The sequence below is a fragment of the Pogona vitticeps genome, chromosome 8 (assembly GCF_051106095.1).
Source record: "Pogona vitticeps strain Pit_001003342236 chromosome 8, PviZW2.1, whole genome shotgun sequence".
NCBI lineage: Eukaryota > Metazoa > Chordata > Lepidosauria > Squamata > Agamidae > Pogona > Pogona vitticeps.
The window spans coordinates 26761138-26787285 of NC_135790.1; the positions used below are offsets into that span (position 1 = coordinate 26761138).

Genomic DNA, 26148 nt, shown 5'->3' on the forward strand with positions numbered 1-26148 from the left:
ACCCACTGAGCTGGCCCTTCTTCTTTAACCCCTGGCTCTCCTCTGAGAAGGATGTAGGGGATGTTTTTTGCACCACTCGTGTGTGTGTGTGTGTGTGTTTGTGTGTGTGTGTCTTACACACTTCCGTGGGAAAGGGCCCTGCATATACATACACATACACACACACACACACACACACACACACACACACACACACACACACACACACACACACACACACACACACACACACACACACACACACGGTTGCATTAGGAAACATAGTGTTGGAATGACTGGGTTCGTGACGTGTCGGCATTACCTTTCTGAGGTGTCGGCTTGGTTGCGCGTGCCAAATTCCACCCGGCTTAATTATATCCTGCTTGCCCACTCGCCTTGCAAAACTTGTTTGCACGCTTTTCGCCTGCTGGCAGACGACAAGGGATGTTCCTCCCCAGAAGCAGCTGCCTCCTGCAGCTTAGCGTGGAAGACGGCTTCACCCCCAGGGATGAAAAAGGTACCCAAACCTGAGATCTGACTTGGTGCCAGGGCTGGGCATCCAGGGCAGCCAAGAGCGTTAACGGAGGCCGTGGGAAGACACACTTTGCCGTATCGGGTTCGTTGGGCGTGCTTTGAGAAGAGACGTGGTTTGTGCTCTAGCTTGGGAAGTGCAAAAAAGTGGTGGTGTGTGGTGTTCGGGTTTCAGCTGAACCAGAGGTTGGAAAAGTTATTTCTTTGGAGGCCAGCGTGCCCTGGGATGCCCCGTACTTGCTGGGAGAGGGGAGCTGAATTCCCCCATCTGGCACGGCCAGAGGGGCATGCCAAGATTTGGGGAATGCGTATCTCCACTGAAAGAACAGCTTTGGTGGCTACCTCTCTCTCTCTCTCTCTCTCTCTCTCTCTCTCTCTCTCTCTCTCTCTCTGTGTGTGTGTCCTACCACACAAGATGGTTGTGAGGCCAGTAGGGAGGAAGAAGAGGAAGAGGGCCATGGGCATCCCCTTGAGTTCACTGGAGAAAGGACAGAATGTGAACGGGTAGCTCAGTGGTTTGGGTCTTTGGCCGCGAAGACCAGAGGTTGGGAGTTTGATTCCCCACCCCCACTGGGCCTCCTTGATCCACTGGGTCCTTTCCAGCTCCATAGTTCTAAGAAGAAGAAGAAGAGGGTGATGATGATAGAAATGTAACAGAAAAGAGAGATTCATGCTTCTGGCTATTGGATGGTGGGGTTTGTGCTTCTGAAAAGTAGTTTTGCAGACTGCCGTGCTCGGGAATGTTTCGCTTCCTTTTTGTTTTCCCAGTGCCGTAGAGAAGAACTGTGGGCTCTCAGTGTCTGTAGATGGTCTGTTGCCAAGTCAGTGGCATAACGCTAGTCCTCATGGAGCTTGTTGGGAGGAGCTTCCTGCGCAGGGCAACACAATCCCTGTGCGGGACCCCCGATGCATAGTTACAAGCCTGCGTCAGGCCCGGAAAGGCGTTGTGGGGGAGCGGCTGTTGTTGTTTTTTTTGTCGCCTGTTGTGTAATGCTGCATGCCATCCAGTCACACTCAACTTAGGGTGACCCTAGAAGGTTTGCAAAGTATGTGAGATATTTAAGGAGTAGTTTTACTGCCGCCGCCCCCCCCCCGTGAGTTTCCACTCCAGAGCAAGGATTTGAACCCGTCGTTCAGAACAGCATGTGAGTTTTGCTAGCTCCAAGCATCAGGCTGGGATTTTAAACTCTTACCTTAAAAAGAGGCGCAAGATTCTGGTTCCTTGATCAGAAAAGAAACATCATGCAAATGGGGGAGAAGTTGTATCTGTTTTATATCTGTCTTTTTATTTATTAGTAATATTGCTTTCTGCCCTTCCTCTTGCAAGCTCAAGGCTGAAACAGGATCGGTGCAGTGGCTGCCTTTCCCGGGTGCACCAGTTTTGTAAAACAACCCAGAAATAGCTCTCGTTGGCTGAGGGCCGCGAACACAGCCGGGCTGACCTCGCCTGGTAAAGTCAAAGAATCTTAGCCCGCCTTTGCTTTTTCGCCCTCCAAACCATGTGTGAATCCTGAGTATCCTTGGGAAAGCTACGCAGTCCCAGAAGGGGCCCCAGAATAAGGGAATGGTAACCCTCTGCTCAGTGCTCAGTACAGGGGTGCCTCGCTAGACGATGATAATCCATTCCACTGAAATCGCTGTTTAGCGAAATCAATGTCTAGCGAAAAGCATTTCCCCATTGGAATGCATTGAAACCTGTTTAATGCGTTCCAGTGGGGAAGAATCGTCATTGTCTAGCGAAGATCGGCCATAGGAAAGCCGCTTTGCGAACTGCCGATCAGCTGTTTAAATCGCTATCTTGCGAAGCTTAGGTCCCGAAAACGCCCGTTTTGCGAGCACGGAGGGAGCTGTCAAAATCGTTGTCTAGCGAAAATTGGCTTGCAAAGCAGGGACCAAACATTGTCCAGCAAAATTCCCCCATAGGAATCACTGTTTTACAAATCGCTATAGCAATCGCAAAAAGTCAATGTCTAGCGAGAAAACTGTCATGCGGGGTAACTGTTTAGCGAGGCACCACTGTACTTAGAAGAAAGGGTCACCCTAAGCCAGAGTCAACTCGATGGCATGGCTATATATCTGGATTTTACCATCCCCAGGGCCACGATTCTGTGTGTGTGGGGGGATTCTATGTAGCATTGCACCTCGCTGTCAACCCTGAAAGGATGCCAGAGGCGAGGTGACGAGAAGCCGTGGATAGCTCTCCCTTTCCCGAAGATATTCCGGAAAGGTTTAAGGGTAAGGCCGTCTAAGGTCTAAGACTATATAAAAGCCTTCTGAGCCCGAAACCATGAACAAAATGCTGGTAAAGAATAGATTAGAAACAGCTTCTGGTCACACTGCAAAGATGAAAAATGCAAGAGGAAGGGCACATGGGTGTACATCCGTGCATCTGTTTTCATACTCCAACTCCACCCCTTTGTTATTCCCATCCCGCAACTTTAAACATTTCTCCTGTGACTAACCTGAGGGAAAACCGAGGCATACGGCTTATTACCATGTGGAGAGTTCACAACTGGATGCCAGCTGGATGGGAGGTTTTGCTGGGCTTATCAAAGAAAGGTCAAGGGTTCCCATCATCCCCCACCCAGCATGGCCACGATCTAGGCCAGCTGAAAAGATTCTGGTGGGCGTTGCTGAAAAAAGTAAAATTTCAAAGGTCCAAGCCAAGCCTCCATCCATCAGGGTGATTTCCAAACTTTTCCAAACTTTTCCAGCTATTTTTCCTTGGTGCTTCTCGACCTTGGGTTTCCAGATGGTTCTTGGACCGCAATTCCCAGAGGCCTTCACCCCTAGCTGTGCTGGCTAGAGTTTCTGGGAGTTGTAGTCCAAGAACATCTAGGGACCCCCCCACAGTTGGGAAGCAGTGGATTCCCTTCCCTTCCAAAGGGGCCAACGTCTGCTCTCATAGAGGACCATTCTTTACGTGGGAGTCTAGCCCAAAGACGAGCACAGGGAGAGCAGGCAGTTTTTGAAGCTGCTCCATGGTGTTTTCATGAATAAACAATTGCACGTCACCGATGGCACTGCAACGGAAGAACGGGACCCCGCTCTTGGTTCGTGCAGAGCGCCCCCCCCCCCGGCCATCGCTGGATGGTTCTCCAGGAACAGCAGGGGGGGGCATCCAGTAGCCGGGCCACTGTACATGGTGAGGGAAAGAGGGTCACGCAGAACGAGCCGATTTTACAGGGGGGGCCTTGGTGGTCCAATTTATTATTGTCGCTGCTGCGTTTGTTGAAACTGGTCGGCCGCATTTTATGTTTACCATCCGGTGTGTTTTATTTAGACGGAAACTTGGCTACGCTGTGGTCAGGGTGGGTCCCGTGGCCGATTGTTACGTTACCTAGATATTGTGTCTATGGAGTGCCTGGTGCATTATTAGAGAATACAAGGGGAACGGATGAGGCGACAGCAGTCTTCATGACAGTTGGCAGGCCCTCCGCAGGATGTTTCAGGGCATCCAGCTGGACCCCCAGAGAAGGCATTTCCCCACTCACAGGCATGCACAGGCTGGTGCCCCTTCCTTTTGGCGCATGACCCTCCCTGTTTGTTTCCCCGGCCCCCACGTGCCAGAGCCCGGCTGGAGGCTGGCCAGGGAGGCCTGCCAATCCCCACCGCCAGCCAGCCAGCCAGCCACCGGGCACCCTGAAAGGGCTCGGGAAGAAGGCCGTTCCCTCAGCAACCAGGGGACTCTCGGCTGCCATGCGAGCGACTGACCTGAAAGTTAAAGAGGAGGAAAGCTGGCTGAGGTGGGGGGGTGCTCCAGGCTCGGAAGGGGGGGAACGCTTCCCCTTGGCGTTGGCTGGCTCTCCTGGGGTGCTAGTGGTGGGGTGCAACATGGCCCCCCACCCTACCCACTGGACCAGGCTTGGCCAGAAAATCTTTTCCAACGCGTGGGGTCTCTTTCAAGCCCCTGTGGCTGCTTCTGCGCTGTAGAGCTAAGCCCAACTTAAGGTACGTTTTCTTTGACCCTCTTTTCTCTCCAGTTAGTTCGGGTGGGTGGCTCCCGATTGTGGTTCTTAATGGTGAACTTTGATCACAGCAGAGAAAAAAATCCCCCCTTTTTGGGGCCAATAACTCCCACTTTTTCACCTTGGAGTAAGATAAGCGTCATCTCTTAAAAGCCTTACTGAACTGCTTGCAGGGAGAGCTGTGGTTCCCCTTTTATTCCTGTATTCCCTCCGGCCCACCGAGGGTTTGATTTCTCAAAAGTTACGTAATGCCAATCTTCTCACCCTCCAACTTGAGAGGCCTGGAAGCTGTAATTCGACCAGATCAGGACGGTAAAAGAGTTACAAGGGAGGTAATTCCCTGTTAACGAATTATTTTGTGGTCCTTGTTGATAACAAGGATGGGATTAGGGTTCAAAAGGAGTGCAAGGCACAGAATGAAAAGGGGTTTAATGAATAATATTTTCTAGGGTTTTCTTGTGGTGCGCCATGTGGATTTTAAACTTACCAAAGCCCACACTGGCATACATTTGTGAGGCTTTAACGGCCACGATCCTTTGTTTTGTTTCCATCACAATTGCTGAAACAATTGCTGAAACTGACACACAAGTGCCTCTTGGGGGAGGGGGGGAATCCAGCACTCTTTTCCGAACACCGTCAGAAGTTGCCGTAGCAATCAAAGGGAATACGGTTGTTTTAAAAAGTAATTTTCCACGCTCCGAATCTTACTTGGTGTGTTTTGGGGAAGAGGGAGGGAGAAGGCGTTATTTGGTTGCAGCCTCTGAGTGGTGCCAGAATAGCACTCTGTATATGCTCAAGGATGCTCTTGTAGAGCCCTTTGCATGTTGCAGGGCTCCAATAAAGCCGAATCCTGATTCAAAGCAGAAGCGAATGGCGTTTCGACTGCTCTGAAGCAGAGGAAGGCGTGTGGTTTGGATCCCTTGATATTTTGCAGCCGTCTCCATTCCAACCTGTGAGCCAGCAGCTGAATCTTACTTTAACCCATAAGAGAAAGCAACACAGACTGTGTAGCAGACACAGCTCTACAGCTCTGTCCTCTAGCGGATGATCCACAGGGCTTGCCACGAGTAGTACTAGAAGCCATCCTGGTGGAGATTGTGCTGACGCCTCACTTTTATGCTGGGCGGTATCATTTTGGCTGCGTATGCAATTTGGCTTGGACACCAGAAGGTCACGCAGCCTGAACGTCAGTAATATACGATTAATAACTTTTGTGATTCAGATCTCCGTGTGCCCCTGGCAGGTGTGCTGTCGAAAGATGCTCATCAGGCAAAATAACTCTGAATGACTCAACCAAGTGAGCCAGGTCAGATGCCGGCAAAAATAAGAGACGATCTGCATGATCATTAACTGGTTTGACCAAGGGGAGGAGTCAGTGTGACAATCAGACCATAACTAGAGCATCCACTGCGCACCCCCTATATGTATTTCGACACGAAGAGTCATCCACTAAAACGGAGAAGTCAGTATTGCATCTTTCCTATTCTTTGTACCCTCCCAATGTTTTTTTTTTAATTTCACCTGCTAGAATCCCTCACCCAGAGCTTGGAAAAGCTACTCTCTGTTGCCGAGCATGCTTGGTGGGAGAATCTGGAAGTGGTACACAAAAAAAAGGGAACTTGTTCAAGCTTTGCTTTTATTCTCTGTGATGCTACCTGGGGCTGATGGGAGCTGCAGAAAGTCAAAGCAAATGAACCTAGTAGGGTAGGGGATGAGTGGAACTGTAGTCCAAAGCATGACTTTTCCAACCTCTGTGGGAAAGAGAATGGGAGAACTGGTAGAAAAACCAGAGAGGGTATGATTTGAAGGAGAGACGTCTGCCACATACACAAACACACACATATCCAAAGACATTTTCTTTGAATGAGACAGGATGGTTGTGCAGTGGTTAAACTGCAGTACTGCAGGCAAGACTCTGCTCACAAACAGAGTTCAGTTCCAGTTTTCCTTCCTTCTGAGGTTGGTAATTTAAATACTAAGCCCCCTGAGGGTGTGTGTGTGTGTGTGTGTGTGTGTGTGTGTGTGTGTGTGTGTCTGTCTGTCTGTCTGTGTGTGTGTCTGTGTGTGTGTGTGTGTGTGTGTGTGTGTGTGTGTGTGTGTGTGTGTAGGATAATGTGTAGCTTGCATAATTAAATTCTAGACCACCCAAAGAGTGTTTTGAGCGCTATCAGGTGGTATAGAAGCAGTACAATTTGCTTTGCCTTGCCTTGCACAATAAAAGTGACCGCTGGATGCATAACAAAGAGTTGGTATTTGGGGAGGGGGTGTTGAGCATTGCTCTCTTGGAGGAGCTGCTGTTCTCTCTCTTTTATTAGCAAAAGAAGAGTCTGAGGAAAGCAAAAAAAATGGCATTACAGCGCTCAACCCTGAATTAAAATGACCCAAAGGGGTTTACTACAGTATAGCTTTGGATTGGCCACCAGGGGGCAGGCTTTCCCCTCTGTCGTCTTGTGCACGGGATAAGAGGGTTTTAGTCCCAGAGGCCGCCAGGACCTGACGGGGTGTCACCTGAGCCGTGGCTGGCAGCCTCCCATGGGAACCGCACGTGGTGCATCTCGTGACTCCGCCTTGTGGTTTTGGGAGAACCTGCAAACCCCAGGTGTGGCCGGGCCCTGGGAGGCAGGCGGCAGGGCTGGCGCTGGTGGCAGTTTACCTTCAAGTGCGGAAGGGAGGAAGGCTGATCAAGATCAAGTGGCAACGTTAATTCCTTGCAGAAGCGATGCTTTCATCGCCCGAGTCCCGGTGTCTGAGTGACATCCCTGGGTGGCAGGCAGGAATCCAACAGGCGGCGTCTCTTCCATCCACCGCACCCTCCCCATGCAATGACAGCACATTAAAGAAAGAAGCCGCAAATCTCCTGGTTGGGGGGGGAGAGAGAAATGGGCCGAGGAAGAAGCAGGGTTTCAGGACTCGAATTATTCCAGAATAAGATAAGGCAGAGCTCAGGCTTGACCCGAGAATGGAGCCAGGCCAGGATGCTCCTTTAAGGGAGCTCCGGTTTTGAATCATGGCCCTCTGGCGGGCAGAGGAGAAGCGAGGAGCAGATGCACCTCTCCAGCTGGGGGCGCCAGTGGTCCCGAGAGGGCCTCCGAGAATTCGAAACCAAACCTCGTCTGGGCTGGTCCCAGAGTGTTGAGTTTCTGTTTATACCACCTGTTGTTCCCATTTTGACGTTGCCTCCTTGGGATTACTGCTTGGATTATTTCCCTCTGCCTCTGGTGGCTGCTTTTTTTTTAAGTGCTAATAATAATTTTCTCTCTGAAATCAGGCAGCCCCCCCATGCATGCCCATGAGGGAACTATTTGGTTTTTTATAAGGCGCGTGTTGTGTGTGATGTTTGAACTTTCAAGGTGTCCTGCAGAATCTTATCTGCAGTTGTTGGCTAACCTTTATATCCCTCTGTTCTTTCCATGAGGCAGAGTTCACGCCTCTCCCCCTCATTGCTTTATCTTTACAACGACAACCCTGCGAAGCAGGTCGAAACTGAGTCAGTGTGATTGGCCCAAGGTCACCTGGTGAAATTTATGGCCAAAGGATGAATTTGAACTCAGCTCTCTCCGAATCCCAGGACAGCTCCCTGAACCATTATGCCAGTGCGTCCACAACATGACAGAGGTGGCCGTTGAGCTGGACGATGTGTGCTGGAGTCCCTACCGTAGCTGTCATGGCACAACAAAGGAGAATGGGAGTTGTTGTTCCTCTCATGGTAGTTGGGCAGAAGAATCTGTTTCTGTTCGTTTTTATTCATGGTGGTTTTATGTTGTGTGTCGGTTATTGTTTCTGTTCCCTTTTATTGTTGTCAGGCATGCTCTGATATTAGAGGGGCAGAACAGAAATGAAATAAACAAACAAACAAGGAGCTTCAGAAATGCTGTTTCCACCGCTACCCCCTCTTCGTTTTGCTTTTCGTTTCTGTCCTTGCTGTTTTCACTAAAACGCTTCTTCGGCTTCCTTGGAGAATAAAAAGCTCATGGGCTGGTGCTGAAAAAAGGCTGCCGTGTAGGGGGTACGGTGGGCCTTTCTGGGGAGGCCGTTCTGCAGAGAGGGTGCCGGTTTGCTTCGCACGTCGTTTTCCACTTCCGCTCATCCCACAGGGATGCTTGGAGGACGGCTTCCAGTTATGGGCTTTCTTAGCAAGGATGGTGGCCAGAGAGGCAACAGAGAGAGAGGGATCCCCCCCCTCTCCCCCTCTCCCGGACACCATTGCTTGGAAATGTGGCTCTCTCGTCTTCATCGTCTTTTTTTGGAATGACAGCAGATCCAGCCTAGTGAATACTTGAATGGGGGGGGGGGGGTTCTGGGGAGGGCCAGGGGTCTCAAGGTAGGGACCAGGGAGCGGATCCTGCCTCAGACACAGGAGAGCTGCTCTTGCCAGTCAGAGCTGGTGGTGCCAGGTGAGGTAGACCAAGGATCCAAGCAGAGGTGGTGACCAGTCTCATGTCCCGAGTCCCACATCTGAGGTCCTATTAAAAACAAGCTCTTTTTCCCCAGTAAAAAGGGAGGGGTGGGCGGGCTCTGGGTCACATACCAAGTCCAAGTCCTTTTTTCATGGGGGGGGGGGGAACCAAGCCAAGTTCCCAGTCCCTGGTGAGACTTCCGTCCGAGTCCCGCTCCCTGGGTCCACGTGAGGAGGAGGGGGCTCCTGGTGGGTCCGTGGAACGCCGCTGCCTCTCTTCCTCTCTGATGGCCCTCCCTGTTGTGCTTTTTTTCCCCCCTTCCAGTCGATGCCCCCAGCGCCGCCCCCAGCGCCCCGTCCCTCACGATGTCCCAACTGTCCTCCACCTTGAAGCGCTACATCGACTCGCCCCGCTACTCGGACCCCTCGTCGTCGTACAGCAAGGCCTCGTCCACCTATGGGGCTTATTCTTCTTACACCTCCAACCTGTCCTCTTCGTACCCGGACAAGGAGAAGGTCGGCTACAAGCCCGGCGCCAGCTCCGGCTACCTGACGTCCGCCCACCTGCGGGCCTCGGGGGCCATCTCCTCCTCTTCTTCCTTGAACTACGATGGGGGCGGGCGGCTGCTCCAGCGGCCGGATTCTGTGGCCAGACTCAGCCCCAGCTACTGCCGGGTGCCGGTGAGAACCCCTGGCAGTGGGGGGCTGAGCGGCGGGGCGGCCGGCTACTCCGTCAGCAGCACGGCCTCCCCCAGCTATGGCAGCACGCTGGCCCGCAAGAAGTCCAGTAGCCACGCGGACCTGGCCCGAGACCTCTCCGGCATCCACCTCTCTTCCAGCTCCTACCATGCGGACCCGTCTCCGTCCTCCTCCACCCTCGTCCGAGGGGGGCCCTTCGTGGCCCGCCCCCGCCAGGATTTGTGCACCCTGCAGGGCCTCTACCAGTCCACCCAGCACTCGGATTACGTCAAGGACTATCTGGAGTCTTACGGACGCAAAGGTGGGCGCTCCCCGGCCCCCAGCCTTCACGGCTCCACGCAGGAGGTGATCACCCCAACGCTGAGGCCCACCAGCCACTGCTCACTCCAGCAGTGGGACCAGCCGGACAGCCGGACGGACATCCTGGCCAAGGAGACTTCGGTAAGGCAAGGGCATTTCTTTGAGGGGGTGTCTCATATTTTGCAGGCACCGCGGGAGGGAGGGGGTTGGGGTTATGTAGCAAAGTGTGTGCTCGGTGTACAGGAGGTCCCAGATTTCAACCCCTGGCCGGGAGAAACTGGTGATTCCTGGTCCTGCCGGGCTAACGAATCCGCTCCCGAGTTTTATTCCGAAGTTTAAAACAGCTGTCTGCGATGCCGAGTCTTGCCGGGGGAACAGGTGATGTTTTTAAAAATGAGTTTTCAGGTATAAATGAGAGTTCTACATTATCATGCAACATCCCACCAAGGATCACCTAACAAGAGTTAAGGATGGTGGGAAAGAAATAAAGGGCTAGGAGGAAAGATAAAGGGGAGTAAAGGGTAAAAATATTGACCGGGCTGGTACAACTGCAAAATTCTCACCCTTCTTTGTGAAGTATAGCATTAGTATAATTCCTGTGGGCAACAACTTTCATAATAAATCTCTCCATAATTTCTGCTGCGTTTTCAGAGGATTGGCTGCAGGAGTGCTTTTGTAAGAATGCATACTTGGGGGTGGGTAGGATTCAGTGCCTGGGGTAGCTCTTATAAAGGTCGGACCGAAAGCTGGTGTGGATTCACTTCCCCCACCCTTGTGATAGTGGAGTCACCAGCTTTTGCTGCCTTCAGCATCTTTAGTGATAGCTGGGGAACACTCCCCCATCTAAAATATGGTTTGTTCAGGCAACTCACTGTTGGCTAGATGAACCGACGACTACCTGGCTCTACTCAGAGTAAGGCAAGTTCCTAACATGGTGGACGAAGGCTGCGTTTAGGTGGCTGAGCAGCTGCCATACACAGCGACCTCAACACACACACACACCCTGCATCCAGCAACCATTGTGCTTGAAAATCCTGCAACGCAGCGGCTGCTGGTCAGTGTCGACTACACTGGCTTGGATGGACCGAGGGTCTAAATCAGAACGGCAGTGGGTTTTGGACTACAACTCCCAGAATTCCCTAGTCAACCGACCCTCTGGAAGTTACAGTCCAAAGGCACAAATCGGGACAACTCTAATATGAACCTTTCTGCTCAATAGGCAGCTGTCATCTAATTAGCACTGGAACATGGAGTTAATTCGTGACTTGCTTTGACTGTGTGCATGTTTTTTTTCCCCACATCCAGTAGGCGTAAAAAGGCACCCTGATTAATTGGGCGGTAGGCTTTTAAAAAAATTAATAGCGCTACTCTCAGAACACACACACACACAATCTGTGAAAGGAGGGTGAGTGTTTCTTAAAGCAGAGCTTTGGGGCGGGGGGGGGATCTGGGTGCCCTTTCCAACCCTTCTTTTAAAACCACCCCCCGGCTGCTTATGTTTTGAGCCTTTGTTCTTATCCTTTTGCAAAAGTGATCCAGAGGGATTGCTTCCTCGCTGGATCCTTTCCCTCTGGTGGCAGCTTTGAAGGGGCCGGCCTCCCATCTCATCCCGCCAACTTCAGGCTCAGCTGGCATAATTTTGCAAGAATTTTGCAAATTATTGGCATAATTTTGCAAATTCCATTGGCTACAGATAGACAGGCAGGCAGGCAGGCAGGCAGGCAGATATAGATATAGATACAGATTCAGATTCAGCCCCAATGCAGGAAGAAGGGAAGTCTGGAAGTTATAATCCAGAAAAGTCACTTTCCAAACTTTTCTGAGAACAGCTTTTCTAAACTTTTCCATAACATGGCCTGAACGTCAACCCTGGAGAGGTGAGGGATGTTTTTTTTCCAAAACCATTTTGGGAGCAGGACAGATCTGACTGCCATAAGTAATGCCCGCTGGACAATCGGTCTGCAGCACAGTGACCTGATTTGACTGTGCCAGGTCAGTGTGTTCAAATCTGGGTTGCTTGTTCAATGCCCAGGTCTGGCCTTGGGCAGTTTGTGTTCCCAAGTTCGGGACATCGGAGTAACAAACAGTAGGCATGACTCCGTCAAGGACGGAACCCAGTCACCCGCTAACTCCCCGCTCTTGGGGTGGAAGGGGTCAGGAGAAGCTGTACATCTTTATCTGGAGGCAATGGAAACTTTAATGGGGCATAGGTTTACTTCATTGTGATTCTACAGTAGTTCACAGACCAGCAGGGTTCCACTGAGATTTTGAGCTCATAGTTTGCACGTCATTCATTACACTGGGCATTATTCGTACATTGCATGAGCCTTGCTAGTGAGCCAGAAAAAAAAATCTGGCTATATTATTCTCTGGTCCCCCCCTAGTGGTCGGTTCTGATATTGCTTGCTGAAAAATCATTATGAAAATACAAGAGGCAGAAACAGAGTATTTTCCTTGCCATTTGAGATTAGTAAGAGGAGGGCGTAAAAGTTTAAAAGTTTATGTCAAAATGTCTCTTAAAATATGCCTTAGGAAATAACTAGCCATTAATAGTTATAGTTAAGTAACTTAGACGTTTCATAGATAGTTATTCATAGTTACTACCAAGCTCTCCTAAGACTTCATATTTAAAGAGGCGGGTTGTGCTTCAACTGCTTTGTGTAAGCATTCTCCCGGCATTTCTGAGAATGCTCATTTGCATTACATATTCTTCTCCCTGTTTCCCCATATCCTCTGGAGGAGTAATTGTGCTACTCTGCTCCAGCAAAGGCAGCCACATGTCCTGCGGCATCGTCCCGGGAAATGCAGAAACAAACAAACAAAACATGAAATGGCCAGAGGCCCATTGCCAGCTTTGTTCTTTTCGTTTTAGGACAGAAATATTTTGGGTACCGAGTGTGAAACCTGCCGCTTCTGGAGCATTGTGGGGGAGGTATTGTTTTCTGTTGAGGTGGCTGCATAAGCCTAAAAAGAAGGTCGGGGGGGGGGAGACACTTGGCCCGCAGATGGTTTAAACCCAGGATTGCCCTGAAGACAGCATTCTTTAAGCCGGGAAATACTCGGTCTATTTGGGACATAGAAACACCGCCCCCCCCCCCATGTCCAGGAAAGTGGAAAGGACTGCACGTGATTTGGCTCTTCCAAAGAAGAATACACACCCCTGCCTCACCCAGGCTGCAGAGGCCATTGCCAAAACACACAAAAACACTCTCACACAACACACACACACACACACGTCCTCCCCCTCCTGCCGCCACCACCTCGTGTGCTCAAACAGCTCCCTGGGTCTGCCATCTACCTGTGGCGAATCCCACCCTAAACCTGGTCTCATCTCGCGGCTCAAAGACCTGTTGACACAGCAAAAATGTGTGTGTGTATGTGTGTTCTCTCAAGGGAGCATTAAACAATTAGACCCGTTACATAAACCCCAGGGCCCAGTGCCAAACTGGGAGCGAAGCGGGTTGAGGAGCAGCCCTAACAACAGGCTCCCGACTCCAGGGCGAAAGTTCACCCTTTCGTTGCCAGGAATGGCACCGGCCTGTCCCAGTCCGGGAAAGGGCCACATCTGGCAGCTTTTCCTGGGTGCTCCTAGCGTCAAACACAATAAATAGGGTGGGGGAAGCTCTCCTCCAGAGCTTTAGCCAAGCTTCCTCTCAGCCCACCCAGAGACCCGGGACGGTCACAGCTCTTCGTAGCCCCAGGCTGGCCCTTCTTCCCACCCAGAGTTTGGAAAAGTTATTTTCTGGGATGGATCTCTAAAAGCACTTCACTGTCACAGGTTTTCACGTGGCAATGCCATCAAACTATCACACACACACACACCCCTCGGGCCACGCGGGGTGGAGGTTCCTGGGGCTGCAGTCCTAAAAAGTAACTTTTCCAGGTTTCATAATACCCACACCATCCCCAGCTGCAGAATTCCATGATGGACAACTGCCCCTTACCTGTTACAGGAAAGAATCGGGTTGTGATTGTCATCAATAAATAAATTAACTAAAGTAAGTAAGTAAGTAAGTAAGTAAGTAAGTAAGTAAGTAAGGAAGGAAGGAAGGAAGGAAGGAAGGAAGGAAGGAAGGAAGGAAGGAAGGAAGGAAGGAAGGAAGGAAGTAAATGAAATGAAATAGGTGGCCATGTGTCTCCCTTCCTCATAAACTGTTTTCTGAACGTCCAGAACTGGCTGTAAAATTATGACAGAATGAGGCCTACTTATTTAATTTGTCGTTACGGTATTCTTGCTCTTTGGAGGATAAGAAGAGAGGCTTGTAACTTCCTTTGCTTCATGTGCCAAAATAACACGGCTGGTTTGGGGGCATCTTGTGCAATGACTTCACTGAGGGGCAGAGTAGACCACTGGCTGCTCCCCCTCGGGTAATATGAGGTCTTGGGCCGGCCTTCATGACATCTGCTCTTCCTCTTTCATTTTGTCCTGTTTTACATATACACCTGAGAAACCCAGGTGCATGTAATGCACAAGCAAGCTACCTGAGGCACCGCCAACCCACTGCCTGTCCGTGTGCTTAGCCACCTGGAGAGGGCGCATCCGACAGGCTGCATGGAAATATTTTTAAATACAGTGGTGCCTCACTAGATGATGATAATCTGTTCCACTGAAATCGCTGTTTAGCAAAATCATTGTCTAGCGAAAAGCATTTCCCCATTGGAATGCATTGAAACCTGTTTAATGCATTCCAATGGGGAAGAATCGTCGCTGTCTAGCGAAGTTCAGCCATAGGAAAGCCGCTTTGCAAACTGCCGATCAATTGTTTAAATAGCTGTCTTGCGGAGCTTATGTCCCGAAAACACCCATTTTGCGAGCACAGAGGGAGCTGTCAAAATTGTTGTCTAGCGAAAATCGGTTTGCAAAGCAGGGACCAAATATTGTCCAGCGAAATTCCCCCATAGGAATCACTGTTTTGCAAATCGCTATAGCGATTGCAAAAAGTCAATGTCTAGCGAAAAAACAGTCATGCGGGGTAACTGCCTAGCAAGGCATCACTGTAGATGGATAGTAAGCAAGAGAGACTCTGTTCCCTAATGCGTTTGAGCATGAACTGCAAACTGGAAGATACCAAATTATGTCCCACACTGAGCTATGAAGCACATTGGGTTGCCTTGGGCCACTCGGTCACTCTCTCCGCTTGGCCCACCTCAGAGGGTCATTGTGAGAAGGAGGTGGAAAGGAGGAGAACCACATTACCGGGAACTCATGGAAGAAAAGGCAGGATGGAAATGTAAGAACAATTGAAGTAAACAAGGTATCGTGTGAAAGGTAAACAGTGATCCTGCACCCCCTCTCTGTCAGGATTCAGCCATGTTGAAGCACCACTCAACGGGTAGACCACAAGCTGAGCATGAGTCAGCAGCGTGGCAGCACAGCAAAAAAGGCTAATACGATCCTTGGCTGCATCCACAGACATACAGTGTCGAAATCAAGGGAAGTAATTGTACTGTCGTGTTCTGCTTTGGCCATCCTGTCTGGTTCTGGGCACCAAGACTGAGAAGAATATTGACCAGGTAGAAGGTGTCTGGGTAAGGGTGGCCGAGATGTAAATCATCTGGAAAGGAATTCTTAGAAGAAAGGGTATGTTCACCTATGGAAGAGAAGGGCGACAGATGATGTGACCGCCGTCTTCCAGCATCTTGTAGAGCTCTCCCCACGGGCCATGAAACGAGTTCATTTTCCTGTGACTTTAGAGGGCACCATCCTAGCTGATGAATTCAAATTTCAAGAAGAAATATCTTCTGGACTAACCAATATGGAGAACTTTCTGATGGGAGGTGGAAGCGGCAAGGACAGGCTTAGAATCAAAAGTGCCGAACAGGCCATGCCTCCAGCCCCGGGTACATTCAGCCCGTCAGCTGATAGTTTTTTGAATACAGCAGAGATGACATAACCAGCCCCACACTTGAAGCTTCTGCCAGGGCAGCCTGTTTTCTGATGCCAAATCCAGCTGGCGCCGCTCGCTCGGAGCAAGGGAGAGGCCCCGCTGTTCTTGGGCACTGCTTCTGCCTCCACCTCCTGTGACCTGGGATTTCGCCCCCTCTTCTGTGAAGTCCCTCTTCCACGGGCGCTATGAAAAGTCACATGTGGGAAATGCCTTGACGCCAAGCCAGAACTCTTGCATAGAACTGCATTTCCCAGCCGTTTCCCCTGAAATTATCAGGGCGTGCCAGAGTGTTTCTGAGCCTGCACTGAGTGCTTTTTCTTCACTTGCTAGACCACACTTGACGGTTTGGTGGAGGTGAAGCCATCACTACCAAGGTTGCCCGTATTCTTCCATTTGACACAAATACAGAAATTGGCCTCCAGTAAAGAGTTCCGAATCCTCAAAGCTGCTTAAAAAGCAAGCTTCTGGTCCACAAGATTCAAAAGGAAGGAGCCCACGTGCTTTGTGCGGTCTCAGAAATAGCAGCCGGGGACCGGCCGTGAGCTCCAGTGGTTTGAAAAGAAGCTGTTCAAGACCTCATCAGATGCACCGTTTGTTGCCCTCACAAGCATTTCTGCAGGGCTTGGTATGTTTGGAGTAAACTTGCACGCAGAATGGCAGAGCAATGACTGGGCCAGGAGAGGCTCAAGTTTACTCCTAGGGATTATCTCGTAAACTCTGCCTTGATGCCCAAGCTTTCCACTTCATTTTAAAGCCGATCTAGTGGGGAAAGGAAGGGGGGACACCGTGCACTGTGGGGAGGCTTACTGCATGGAGGCTGGTAGACCCAGCCCCACAGGCCTGGAGAAGCCACACAGACACACACACACACCCAAAGTGGCACAAAGCGTTGGCAGGATCTGGAGGTGGCAGAACAGGCTCCACCACTTCAGCATGCCATGTCAGAATCCTTGCTCATTTAGAGCAACAGCCGGGCACGCAGAAGGAGCCCAGAAGTGCCGAAAGGCTGGCCAGGTGATCAAGGATGATGAAATGACAGGTGAAAGGTTACATAACCACGTCAATGAAATAAATCATGAATACCGTCTAAAAACAAATATTAAGGAAGCGGAAGGGCTTCATTGTCCGTTAAAAGCAGGGACCTGTGCTGTTCTTGCAGACATGTGTAAACGTGGACCAAATCATGGGCCAAATCTGTGACCACTGTGGGGTGGAGCAAAAGGTTCAGAGCCACCCATGGGGTGAGGCAGCACCCTACTCACCCCAGATCTTAGCTCTGCCATTTATGGGGTTAGAAATGTTTTTAAAAATGCTATGCAAATAGCAGTGGGGGTAAAGGAGTCAAAAGCATCAGCGCCTTATAAGGAAGAGGCTCTTTGAGTGGCAGAGGAAGAAACTGACACTATTTCCTGCACTACTCCGTTCCCTTGTGTTTTCTCCACCCCCTGCTTCCCTGCTTCTTTTTTAAAAACACTAATAGAACTAAGTGCGCGTGTGTATGCAGATGGATGTCTGCATTTCTGTGCAGAGTTTGAGTGGTTCACTCTTTGAGGCTATGGCCTCTCTCTTTCTCTCACTCCCCTTGTTTGTTTGTTTTTGGTGGAGGGGTGCCGCCACCGGCAGTGTTTATGATACCTGCTCTTCCCTTCCTTATGCCTTCCGGAGGCGAGCAAATGCTTCTGCCAGAAACAATTCTGATGGATCCAAGTAGCCCCCTAACCCCAAGCCATCTGCATTTCCCCATTCACAGGAATGAGGGTTTTTTTTCCCCCAGAGATCCGGAAACACACAAATACCAACACCGATCCTAACAAAGACGAAGTCAGTGTCTCTCCAAAAGGGGCCGAGATGAGTTGGGCCTCAATCTGTCCTTCTTTATTTGCACTCGTACTGGGTCGGGGGGACAGTGTGCATCCTTAAAAGCAAGTAGCCTCAGAGATGTAGTAAAAGAACCAAAATGAAAGAGTGGAACACACTGGAGAGTATAAATACTTTATACGGTATGACTATTAGTAGCTTGGAATATGGACGAACGAAGAGTAGAAAATAGAGGTAGCCCAGACCGGCTGGCTTCAGATAAAGAACCTAATCAGCAGAACAAACCTAACGTTGGCTTTGGGAGTGCCCTTTGTACTCTTCCTTCATGGCTCTGCTGCCTCCCATGGAATGCTGGATTTTTTAACTCAGACAGCTATTAGAAAGAGAGAAAACACTGGGAAGGTGGATTTCTCTCCTGGATGCTAAGAGTTTTTTTGGATCCAAAGGGCAAGTATTAAGAAGAAAGAACAAAGACTAAGAAATAATACAACACCGAAAAAGCTTTAAAAAAAACTCTTTGCTCATGTGATACAGTAAGTAGCAGGAAGTACAGACAATTCCACTTGATTGTTATGGGGAAAATCAATGAGAAAACTGTTTCTTGTTCCCATTCGGCTTGTTCTTGAACCTCATCCACCCCGTTTAAGCACTGCAAGTCTCAGGTCTCTTGATCCTTTTCATGGACCGCCTCTGTTGAAGGAGTCAGTTATCCCTCCTGGCAATTCTCTTTAAAAACTCCTCTCTCTGCCTCTGGTTGGGCTGATTCACAGTCCAGAGGGAGCATCTCTGCACTCTTCTCTCCTCCTCTTCTTCCCCTGCCCAGTTGGGTTCCCTCTCTAGCTGGCAGCGGTAGGCTCACGTGGCTGGCTGGCTGGCTGGCAAGGGCAGAGAAGAGAAGGCGGGTTGCAACAACCCGCCCTCTCCCAGCTGGCCCACGCCCACCCATTCACGTTCCTGGACATGCCCACCTGCCTTCCTGTAGGGCAGACCTTAAGGAGGCGGGCAAAGGGGGGGAAAGGCCATGGAGGTGGATGCTTAGCTGGGCGTCTGGTGTGACAGAAGCACTGGTCATTTCCACCCGTGTACACTGGAGAAGCCTGGATACAGAAAGGGGACTGGGTTTAAGAAGCAGGAGGAGAACACTTTTTGCTGCAAGGTTCCAGCCCCTGCCAAGGAGGCCCAGTGGGGAATTGAACTCGCACATCTTGAGCTCTGCAGCCGGAGACCTCAGCCCACTGAGCTATTCCAGCCGTTCTAAAAGGCTTGTCCATCCTCGTGGCCTTTCGCTCTGGCAGACATCGCCAAGTTCTGTAGAGGCAGACTAGGATCGCTTCTATCTTGTATCAAGGCTGGCCATCGCTGGACCGGACCCCTAAAATATACAGGGAAAATATGAGTTTTGAGTCCTTGTAGCTCTTCCTTAGTCTGGCCAGAGCTTGCAGGAGAAGAGAAAGAGAAGCACCCCCAAATCAACCAGTTTAAATGTTTAAAGGGAGGGTGCAAACTCAAGCCATCCGCTTGAGGGGTGAGGGGATCCAGTTTCATCTGTCTTGATAGACGTCGCTGTCACTCAGTAAATTCTCAAAGCACGTGGCTTCTGTGTTCACTGGGGCCCGCAAGACTGAAACACTCACAGTTACAGAATCTGGCCTTCTAGGGCGGCAATGTTATGTAGAGGTCATCTAGTCCAGCCCTCTGCGGGTGCAGGAATCCAGAATCAGTGCATCTCTGAGACAGAGATGGTGGAAAATGTGCTCACCTTTTTGCTCTTGCTTAAGAGCATGCAATTTCGTAGTAGCTGCCCATTTTTTCCGACAAGCGAGTCTCGAGGCGTCAAAACCCCGGTTGTCGTATAGAACCAGGAAATGCTTGAGTAATATCTTGCATCCTTATTTTGGAACACTCAAGGGTTATGCTTCTGATGACACACTAGTTGTAACATACCGTTTATTGGTTATACGGGTCAAAATAATTTGGTTTTCAGGCTGGGAGGTTTCACATGAGGCCACAGGTCTCTCCATCTTGGCCACCCGAAAATGGCTGAAGTCTCAAAGAAAGCTTAATATAGGAGTTGCGCTGATATGCCTCTAGGTCGTCTGAGGTTATAGCTGGCTGAATTTTCTGGCTGCCTTCATGGTGAGCAGTTTGCTAACCGGATACGGCGGTGCCTGGAGTCACTTGACATGGAAGGGGATGTTACGGGGGAGTTTAATGATCCTTACCTCTATTTTTTCCAGTCTTGGGGCTTTTTTTTTTCCTTCTTACGTTTTCCAAGCCAGGAAGCCAAATAAAGAATCATCTTCAAGCGAAATCAATTAAATTGTAAATTATGATTGCAAACGGCTGGGAAAAGGAAATTGGAATTTAATGGCAGCTGGAAAAGGCTGCCACCTGTGTTCCGGATTGGGTTCCGTGTCATTAACCTTCGACTACAGCAGGTCACGCCAACGACATGTGATCGTGGGACAAGCGTGCGGCCAGGTTACTTACCACTGCGGGTCGTGGCGCCGCCCCTGTAAGGTTGGCACGTGACCGTCTGCAGTGAAGAGGTTCAAGGAAGGGCAGTGGTTTTTAGCTGAGAACAGAGCATAGAGAAAGTTCCTGGGATTCTCCCAGACACGCTGGATCATGCTGCTTAGAGGATTCTGGGAGTTGTAGTCCAAAAAAGTAACTTTCCCTCCCTTTTTTTGACCAAGAGTGCACATACCTTTGTCCAGAATGAGAAAGCAGTGAGGTGGGAGAAGATTTGTGATGGCGGAAGATAGGCCAGCTCACTTCAGGCTGGGGTAACGTAACTAGCGTTAGTTAGGAAGCGAAAATCGAGCTACGCCGGGGAAACTAGTATAGCTAAGAAGACAAGAATTAGCCGTGTCTCCCTTCGACGTGCTAGTTGTCCTCTCCCCCCCCCGAGACAATTTCAAGAATTAAATGGGACCTCAAAGGTCATCTCATTGGACCCTGGTCACTCTGGGAGGAGATTGTGGAGGTAGCTGTTCTGCAAATAAAATAATTCCAACTTGGAAAGAAGGAGGAGTTGTTAGTCTTTATGGGGGCAGCAAAATATCTCGGGTGGAGCCCGCTGGATTCCCCAACCTCAGCCAGTGGAAGTTTCCGAGTGGCCTTCAACAGCACCTTTATGTAGCTCAGAGGAACCTGGGATCACCTCCCCTATCTTAGACACACTGGGGGGACATAAGCAAGTGCGGGCAGGTCCCCTTGATGCACATCAAAAAACACGAGTCTGTCTTACCTACGGTGACCCTATAAATCTGAACACTGAATGGATGAGTTACCAGCGTTTCTGGGCTTGTGGCTCTGTGTAGGTGGCAAGTTCACAACGCAGCTGTGTGCACCGGCCTCGACTGGGCTGAGTCTGCTACAGAGCCATCTGTGTAGAATTAATCATCATCACGTCCCATCAAGTCAGTTCTGATCTAAGTGACTCTTTTTTCAGGGTTTCCTAAAGCAAAAGCAAAGTGTGCTGCTTATATACCACCCCATAGCACTTAAACCACTCTCTGGGTGGTTTATAAGTCAATTATGCAGGCTATACATTCTTCCCCCCCCCCCCCTCAGCAAACTGCATGATCATTTTACCAACCTTAGAAGGATAGAAGGCTTGAGTCAACCTTGAGCCGGCTACCTGGGGTTGAACCCCAGGTCGTGAGCGCAGTTTTGACGTGGTGGTGCTGCGGCTTAAACCACAGAAGCCTCTGTGCTGCAAGGTCAGAAGACCAAGCAGTCGTAAGATCGAATCCACGCGATGAAGTCAGCCCCCCGTCGCTTGTCCCAGCTCCTGCCAACCTAGCAGTTCAAAAGCATGCAAAAATGCGAGAAGATAAATAGGTACTTCCATAGTGGGAAGGTCACGGCGTTCTGTGTCTAGTCGCACTGGCCACGTGACCATGGAAGATTGTCTTCAGACAAAACGCTCGCTCTAGGGCTTGGAAACGGAGATGAGCAGCGCGCCCTAGAGTCGGACATGGCTGGACTAAATGTCAAGGGGAACCTTTACCTTTACCTTACTGCAATTTAGCCACTGCCTCCTAGGTAGAGAGTACTCAGAAGTGGTTTGCCCTTCCCTTCTTCAGTATTGCCCCGGGACCGTGCAGCTGGCCCAAGGCCACCCAGGCTGGCTCTTCTCCCAGGAGGCCCATTGGGGGGACTCAAACTCCCAACCTCTGGCTCTGCAGTCAGAAATTTAACTCACCGAGCTATCCAGCCAGCTGTGTGTATGGTTACCAAGCTTAATTAAATTGTTGATGTCTCATTCAGTGCTGGGTACCTTTTATAACAATGCACAGTCTTGCGCACACCTCTGTGAAATGCGTGGACGGCAGCTGTTGTGTCCACTTGTGCGTCAGCATGTTCGACCCACTGTGAGCGTTGCAGCATGAATGTTGTTATCTCTGCACTGTCAGACAGTACGCGTCAGAGCAGGCTGATAGGGGCTTTCAAATTCCTCCAGATAAATAATGCTGAAAACACACACACACCACCCAGTCTCCCTGGATTTATTTTTAACTGAGCCAAAAATAGCCTTACCTCATCCAAGCTAAAGTTAGCTTCTCTGCTGCTGTCTGTGCAAAGAGATCTGGCTGGAGGACAGCTACGGGGGGGGGGGGGGGGGGGGAGAGGCGCGCGCTGAGCTGCTCGCCGGATTGACGGAGAAAGGCAGAGAAAGGGCCCGTGCGTTCTTCAGACACCATATGGCGCATATGCCTTTGCTTACGCACGACATGGCTGGGAGAACAGTGATGCACTCTTGGTAGGCTCAGAGATGCTCTTTCTGTACTCCGGCTTGATTTGAATGCTGGCTTGCCTGTGATCTGGGAAGAAGAGAGGTGTGTTGACTGGGGGGGGGGGAGTCATCCAGGTCCAAATGTCTGCCGAGCCAGGGTTTACTAGGGGGTGCAGTCTGCTTACCTCGACTGGCCTTGCAGCGACCTCATGAAAAGCCCACCAAACAGCCGCTGGTCCCCACCGGGAGCTTACTGTGTTCCCTTCAGGCCAAGGTGTAGAGATTGGTGGTGATGCATAGAAAGAGGTCTGAGAAGCAGGTAATGGTTGGTGGAAGGGTTACTGATGTTAACAAGGGCGCCAGTGTAGAGCAGAAGGGGGGGGTGTCTCTCTGCAGATTAGACACACACACACACACACAAACACCAGGCATACAGTCCCCAGTGGCCTTCCTCCCACCCACAGCAACCAAGCAACTCAGGAAGAAGAAGCGGGGCCACTCGGCACATCGAGCCGCCGCATCGCGCAGGGTCCCCGACAGGCAGTCCTTTGGGAAATGGGTTGTGCCTTTTCTCATTTGGGGACCCCTTTTCAGGGTGTTCTCGGCTGAGAGGACTCAGATGCGGTTTGCCCTTCCCTTCTTCCAGGGCTGCCCTGGGACTCCCACGCAGCTGGCCCAAGGCCACCCGGGCTGGCTCTCCTCACAGGCTCCAACTCGTTAGTTTGGTGATCAAATCAGCGTCTTGTGTGTCTTGGATCAGCCACGTTTTGTCCTGGGCTCTCCGAAGCGCAGATCTGGGGAATTCACTTTGCCTTTCTTTTCTATTTTTGAACAAGCTAAAAAAGAAAACCCCACAAAAGTTTATATCTGGGGATTCCCCTCGCATCTTTCTCCCCACAGAGCTGAACGGCGAGGTAATTTTAGATTCTATCCTTCATGGTTGCTGCACAGAGGTTTTTCAATGTTTTTAGGTGCTTCACTTCATATTTTTTTAAAAAAAGATTATGCCAGCCGCCTACCTGGGGATGCAGATTAGGTAGGGTTTATCTCTCCAATAATAATAATAATAATAATAATAATAATAATAATAATAATAATAATAATAATAATAATAATAATAATAATAATAGATGACTTTAGGTTAAAACTTGCATCTGTTGCATAACACCAATCAATGTTTTCATAATTTTGATTAACTGGTATTTTTGAATAATAATAGTAGTACCTATGAATATCCTAGTTCCTTGAGCAAGAACCAATATTCAAAGATCTGAATCCAGCCAACATTGGGTGGCCTAGCAACAGTATTATAAGCAGTTGCAGATTCCAGAAATAACTTCATCAGAGCTAGAAAAAAGGCAATATTAGGAAGAGGATACAATATATGCTATGTTGATATTTAACAGATACTTAGGCTTCTTGTTAGCATTTGTAGGTTATATAATACTAGTCAATGTCTGTATAATTTCGATTGACTGTGCCAGGTCTTCTTTCTTCTTCATCATCCTTATCACAACAACAACAACATGTTTAACAGGTACTTAGGCTTTTGGTTAACATGTGTATCTGTTCTGTAAAATACCAGTCAATGTTTTTATCGTTTTGATTGCCCGCGTTGGGTGTTTCTGAATAATCAGAGATAGGAACAGTCAGGAGGGTCATAGACCAAGCCTAGCACGGCAGCTGAGTATTTCTCTTGAAAGCTTTCACTGGCCCAAGAGTCGTCCTCCTGCCCAAAGGAATTGCTACACCCTTCCGTGAAGTCACCCATGGTTTCTACACGTCCTGGATCCGGAGTGGGTGGCGTGGTTTGGACTTTTTAAGTGGCTCAGCTTGTTTCTCGAGGTTGCCAGAGGACAGCCCCGCAGGTCGGAAGAGGGCCGAGCCACCCCTTGCGGGTCCCCCTGGCGTCTCCCTCCTCCTCCTTCTTCCCGAGGAGCCCAGCGCCCTTGGCCCTCCGCAGCTCCCTCGAGGGAGCCCTCCGGTGCAGGCCTGCCCGGGCGCCGGTCCCACCTCCTCCTCCTCCTCCTCCTGCTTGATGTCACAGAGGGATGCAGGTGCCGGCAGCAGAAGCAGCAGTAGCAGCAGTGCTTCCAGCCTCCACCGCTCAGGGCTCTCAGCTCCGGCAAAGCAGAGACGCCGAAGAAGGAGGCAAAGGAGAGGAAGCCCAAGCCGGACGACAGCAGCAGCTTTGACAGTTCCACGGTAGACCGGCTTTGGAACACTCTCTTGGAATAACCCAGCCAGAAGGGAACAAGAGAAGAGGTCACCTGCCTTTTCAGACGCAGCCCGTGGAGGATTACCCTGTCAAGGGACGGCCAGGAGAAGCCGCCAAACTTTCTTCCTCAACTCAAAAGGGGGAGGGAGGGAACCGCCGTGGAGTCCTGCAAGCTGCTCTCGGTGTGGTGGACAGCCCCCTTCTATTGGCACCGTGTCCCCTGGGTTGTTGTGAATCCATTGAGGGCAAACTGCCCCAGAAGGCTGCACCTCGTTCTCCAGGCACGGGGAGCGGAGTGGCACAAAGCCGCCCCAAAGTGTTCTCCACGTGGGTCCCTCTCGAGACGGTTGGAGAAAGCCCACCCGCCCAGAGAGGAGGAGAGGCGGTGGCCGTAGAGGGGGTGCGCCATGCGGAATTCCTACACCGTCACCCTTCCCGAAGAGCCCCCCGTCTTGCCTTTCCCTGGCATGCCCTTGAGGAGCAAGACCCCCATGACGGGCTCTCTCCTGGTCTCGACCTTCGTCGGACTGGTGCTCAACAAAACTAAGGTATGGCCCGACCCTGCCCGGTTACCTTTGCGCCGTGCCAGCCTCCCACATTGTCCCGTGGAGCTGGGTTTGAGAAGAAGCTGTCCCTGGCATCATCTGGAAGGGGGCATCATCGGTCAGAGGGGAACTGGGGCAGGCCTGGCGGACCCCTTGGTGGTTTGGGGTGCTGCTCAACAAGTGGTGTGTGGGCAGAGGAAGGCGGGTGGGGTGATTTGGGGCACCACCTTGGCAGGTGCAAGGCACCCATCCCGGATTCTCGGTTAGGCTGTGCCAGTGATTTCATCACATGGACTTTGGACGGTTACTCTCTCCATCTGGCTGGGGAGAGACTGATGCCAAACCGCAGCAACGCCAGAAATAGCCTTTAGTTCTGACATCTCTTTGCCCTGAAACGTCTCCGGAAGGGGAATGAAACTGAAGTAGGAAGGGCACCAACCTTAGGGCTGAAGCACATGTATTTTGTTGCCTTCCAGAGATCTCAGGCTCAACCCAGCGCATCTCCCGGGAGGGCTACAGAAATCATTCTGTATCCAACCCACCCTGGAAAAGGGCTTAGTCATTATCAAGATGCCTTGGCTAGAGAAGTTCTGCTTTATTGTAAAGCAGCTTCCTAGGTTCCTGTCATGTGTTTAAGCAGGAGGACGGCAAGGGAATGGATTTCCCACACGCTCCGTCCAGCTGGAGCACAGCTTGCGCGTGCTGCCAAAAATCCAGGAGGTCTCCAGGAAATAGAAAGAGCCGTGGAACTTTGTTATTGTGGAAGATGGCCTTTGTCAAAGTTCTAAAGAATCTGCTGCAGCCTCTGGGTCTAAAACCTTTATTTATTTCTACAGCATAATCAACTGTTGCAATGTTCTCCTTTTTTTGGAGAACAGGTGCTGCTAGCTTACTGGAGGAAGGGGTGTAAGGATATAGGAAACTACCTCATCCTTTTTGAGACCCTTCGTCCTTCTATCCTAGCATTTCTTGCTGTGACTGGCAGCAGTGTCTTTCCTGGAGTTCCAAGCAGGATTCTTCCTAGCCCTATCCACTGCCCTATCAATAGCCCTGTCCTATCCATAG

At 50.4% G+C, this 26148-nt stretch overlaps 1 protein-coding gene across 2 annotated transcripts in view; it reads left to right on the plus strand.

The window, feature by feature from the left end:
* Positions 1–26148, plus strand: part of USP2 (ubiquitin specific peptidase 2) — a 47991-nt gene that overhangs the window by 4194 nt on the left and 17649 nt on the right. The window contains exon 3 of one of the 2 annotated variants that reach the window (XM_072979266.2): positions 9200–10014. In XM_072979266.2, coding sequence (XP_072835367.2) covers positions 9241–10014 — 774 coding nt within the window. In that variant the 5' untranslated portion in view covers positions 9200–9240. Of the gene's footprint in view, positions 1–9199; positions 10015–24801; positions 25087–26148 lie in introns of those variants that run through there. The other variant, XM_020792783.3, reaches the window with a different exon arrangement.